This window comes from Chrysochloris asiatica, unplaced genomic scaffold (genome assembly GCF_000296735.1).
Source record: "Chrysochloris asiatica unplaced genomic scaffold, ChrAsi1.0 scaffold00022, whole genome shotgun sequence".
NCBI classification, from domain to species: Eukaryota; Metazoa; Chordata; class Mammalia; order Afrosoricida; family Chrysochloridae; genus Chrysochloris; species Chrysochloris asiatica.
The window spans coordinates 21874212-21879199 of NW_006408540.1; the positions used below are offsets into that span (position 1 = coordinate 21874212).

Here is a 4988-nt window from a genome sequence, read left to right on the forward strand (position 1 = left end):
GCACTTAACAACAACAACAACAATTTGAAAAGAAATTACACTAGACCTGTAAGTACTCACCTTCCATTTACTTTGATCAGATCCCAGATATCCACTAAAGGCTTTTTTGCCCCAAGGACAAAGCACAGGGTTGCAAATTGGAGCAAATGCTGAAACTGACTTCAGAAACAAAAGAGAATTTTAAAACAAGTTATATTTTGTGGAATCTAATAGAATCAGATATCTACAATGCAATTAAACACTCACATGTCACATGTAATTTGCTGAAACACTAAGAAAATAAGGCAGTTTAGTCAAGCTAGGCTCATTAACACAAACAACAAATGTAAAGATATAAAGTTTTAACTAAATGAAAGGGAAAGGTTAAGAATGATAAGCGGGAGGGCTTCTTGTGGGAAATCCCATTAGTTCGCAATTCCACTTTTCCATGAACTCTCTGAAGCCCCTTTGTATTTCAGTTGCCAACAAAGCTATCAAGACAAAGATTTCTTACACTCTACAAATCATGAATATGTTTCTACTTCAGAAAATCAAAATTAGAGGCTAAACATAAATGACATTACTATAATAACATTAATCAGAAAGCGTTTTTAGAAAAAAAAATGATGGCCTTCAAAATAGAATAAATAAAAATATGAAGAGGCTTCAACAAGTTCATAGAAAAATGCAAAGAAAAGATAATGGAGTTTTCCAACAAACATTCTGACGCCCCTCTTCAAAAAGTTTCCACAAATTTTTTGAAGCAACTACTCTCCCACCCTCCCAATTTTCCTCTCTGAGGGGTGGTCCCTGTGGCCGGGGTCACGCTGTATTATTGTCACCAGTGCACCTCCTGTGGGTAGTGCCATGGGGCAGGTGTATCTTTTAGGCACCACACTAAGTCAATCACCGTGAAGGGACCTGACAGTGATGTGGGAGATCACCACTTATCTGTCAGTTTGACTGTGGTGGCTTGTGTGTTGCTGTGATTCTGGAAGTTATGCACTAGTATTTTAAATATCAGAAAGGCCACCCAAGGTGGACAGGTTTCAAATGAGCTTCCAGACTAAAGCAGACTAGGAAGAAGGAGAGATGGACTACTTCTGAATATTTTATCATTGAAAACCTTATGAATTGCAGTGGAACATGGTCAGCACCAGAATATAGAACATTGAAATATGATGAATAGTTTCAGAATATTCTCAGACATAGTGCTGGAAGATAAGCCTCTCAGGTTGGAAGGCACTCAAAATATGACTGGGGAAGAGCTGCCTCCTTAGAGTAGAGTTGATGGTGACAATGTAAACTGAGTAAAGCCTTCGATAGCTTCATTTGCTGATGGGGCACAACTCAAAATGAGGACAAACAGCTGAAAACATCCATTAATAATTGGAACATGAAATGTACTGAGTATGAATCTAGGAATATTGAAAGTTACAAAAAATGAAATGGAACACCAATATAATAGATGTTAATGAGGACTGGCCTTGGCCATTTTGAATTTGACGCCCACATGGTTTACTATACTGGGACTGACAAACAAAAGGAATGGTGTCACATTCATCATCAAAAAGAACATCTCAATATCTGTCTTGAAGTACAATGCTGTCTGTGAAAGGATAATATTCATACGCCTAGAAGGAAGACCAGTTAATACCACTACTATTCAAATTTCTACACCAGCCACTACAGCTTTATTGTTGTTAGGTGCCATCGAGTCAGGACTGACTCATAGAGACCCCATGTACAACAAAACGAAACACTGTCTGGTACTGGGCCAACCTCACAATTGCCATATTTGAGCCCACGGATGCTGCCACTTTGCCAATCCATCTCGCTGGGGTATTCCTCTTTTTCTCTGACCATCCACCTTACCAAACATGATAGCCTTCTCCAGCGACTGGTCCCTCCTGACAATATGTCCAAAGTATGAGAGATGAAGTTTGGCCATCCTGGCCTCCAAGGAGCACTCTGGCTGCACTTCTTCCAACACGGATCTATTGGTTCTTTTGGCAGCCCGTGGCACTTTCAATATTCTCCTCCAACACCATAAATGAAAAGCATCCATTTTTCTACGGTCTTCCTCATTCACTGCCCAGTTTTCACATGCATATGAGATTACAGAAAATAGCATGGCTTGAGTCAGGCGCATCTTAGTCCTTAAGCTGACAACTTTGCTCTTCAACATTTTAAAAAGGTCTAGTGCAGCAGATTTGCCTAATGCAATATATCATTTGATTTCCTGACTACTGCTTCCATGAGTGTTGATAGTTGATCCAAGAAGAATGAAGTCCTTGACAACTTCAATCTTTTCTCTATTGATAAGAATGTTGTTTATTGGTACAGTGGTAAGAATTTTTGTTTTCTTTACATTGAGATGCAATCCATACCGAAGGTTGTGGTTTTTATCTTCATTAGTAAGTATTTTAAGTCCTCTTCTCGTTCAGCAAGCAAGGTGGTATCATCTGCATATCACAGGTTGTTAATGAGTCTTTCTCCAATCCTGATTGCACGTTTTTCTTCATGGAACCCAACTTCTTGGATTATTTGCTTGGCATACAAGAAGTCCAAGGTACACTGAAGGAATTGGCAAAGAACCAAGGCTCCAGGAATTTATGGAATAAAAATTGAAATCTTTCAAGAAAGTGAGGCGGCAAAGGAGGCACTCATTCATCTATGCCAAGAGATTTGGAAGACAACTATCTTCCACTGAAGTGGAAGAGATCCATATTTGTGTCCATTTCAAAGAGAAGTGACCCAATGGAATGTGGAACTCATCGGACATTTATCTTTGATATCCCATGCGAGTCAAGTTTTACTAAAGTAATACTGAAATGGCTGTAAGCATACGTTGACAGATAACTTCCTGAGGTTCAAGCTGGATTCAGAAGAGGACGTGGAACGAGAGATATCATTGCTGATATCCGATGGATCACGGCTGAAAGCAGAGAATATCAGAAAGATGTTTACCTGTGCTTTATTGACTACGCAAAGGCTTTGATTGTATGGATCATGACAAGCTATGACAACATTGCGTAGTCTGAGTATTCCTGAACACTAAATTGTGCTCATGAGGAATCTGTACATGGACCAAGATGCAGTTGTTCAAACAGAACATGGGAACACTGAATGGTTTAAAATTAAGAAAGGTGTACAACAGGATTGTATTCTCTCACCATACTTATTCAACCTGTATGCCACTAAAGATAGTCATGATGAAACTGAAGAATTCTACCAACTTCTTCAGTCTGAAATTGATCAAACATGCAATCAAGGTGTATTGATACTAACTGCTGATTGGAATGCAAAGGTTGGAAACAAAGAGGAAAGATCAGTAGTTGGAAAATACAGCCTTGGTGATAGAAATGATTTAGAAAACATAGAAGATGACTGTACACATCAGATGGAATCAAACTGACTACATCTATGGAAAGCAATGGTAGAAAAGCTCCATGTCATTAGCCAAAACAAGACTAGAGGCAGACTGTGAAATAAGACCATCAATTGCTCATATGCAAGTCCAGGCTGAAGCTGAACTCACCTTCCATTTACTTTGATCAGATCCCAGATATCCACTAAAGGCTTTTTTGCCCCAAGGACAAAGCACAGGGTTGCAAATTGGAGCAAATGCTGAAACTGATTTGTATTTTCCAGGATTCTTCAAAGCACAGATCAGAGCTCCATGACCGCCCATGGAATGGCCAAAAATAGACATTGATTGGGAGTCCACTGGAAAATTGGCATTTATGAGTTGGGGAAGCTTTTGTGTTGTGTAAGAGTACATTCTGTAGTTAGTTTTCCAGGATCTTACGTGGCATCCACATAAAAGCCAGCACCAGTGCCGAAGTCCCAGCTCTCATCTTCTCCTTTAATATTGCAGCCACCTATCAAGGAAAACCTTGTGGGGAGTTCAATAGGTTTTACAGAATTACGTTATGCAGAGCTATTTATCCCTAGTAGCTGAGATAGTCTTACTTTGTATTTTCCAGGATTCTTCAAAGCACAGATCAGAGCTCCATGACCGCCCATGGAATGGCCAAAAATAGACATTGATTGGGGGTCCACTGGAAAATTGGCTTTTATGAGTTGGGGAAGCTAGAAAGAAATTTTTTAAAAGTGTGACAAAAGATACAAGAGAAATTTAGTTTAGATTTTCAAAGTTATTAATTATTACGACCAACACTTCCAAATATATCCTTATAATAGCTTGAACTAGTATAGTAAAGGTTACAAAAATCCCTCAAAGAAACCATGGTGATTAATACATTACTGGAGGTATATATGGTCCAGCCTCCTGAGAAAGTAACTTCAGGTAGATGAAGCTGAACATTTGTGACAGTCTGTCATTTTACCTATCAATTTCATCTTGGAAAGGGAAAGGTCTTTAGGGGGTAAGAATTATGCACAAAGATAATGAATTTATAGTAAATATAATATTATGGCTAATATTTATATAAAAAATAAATTCGTAAAATGTAAACTGTGGCATATGACAAAATATTGTATAGCTATTGACAATTACTTAGGTCTGAGTCATCTGATGTCTTGGATATATTCTGTGAAAAAAGATGCTATGTGATTTGGCCATTGTGCATACACTTTACGAAGCTGAATGGGACCTTGCCTCTGGTTGTCCACACTGCCGCTGCTGCACTAAGGCAGCTTACGGAGGCTGGAGGGACAGTACCCACAGCAGTCTAGAGGCGGCAGGAGCAGAACACGAAGCAAATGAGGGAGAAGCAGAGCCGTGCCTTCTGCCTCACCTGTCTGTACCCACTACTGACTGATCCAGTGCTGCAAGAGCTATAAAGCCATTCGGAGAAATACTAACAAGAGTGTTACTTTCTTTATAAAACCAAAGAGAAACCTTTATGGGACCATGGACATATACAAGTACATGTGGTCAGACGTCCTATAAGTGGACATGATGTGACACCCACCTGTAGTTACTAACAGGTTAGAATAAAATTGAGAAATATTTATTTTATATAACTAAAAGAAAAAAAAAA

General features: G+C 39.0%; 1 protein-coding gene across 1 annotated transcript in view; it reads right to left on the bottom strand.

Moving 5' to 3' along the window:
* ESD (esterase D) overlaps positions 1 to 4988 on the bottom strand; it is a 43013-nt gene that overhangs the window by 17165 nt on the left and 20860 nt on the right. The window contains exon 5 of the mRNA XM_006837689.1: positions 3521 to 3751. Within this exon, the coding sequence (XP_006837752.1) occupies positions 3521 to 3751 (231 nt within the window). The remainder of the gene's footprint in view (positions 1 to 3520; positions 3752 to 4988) is intronic.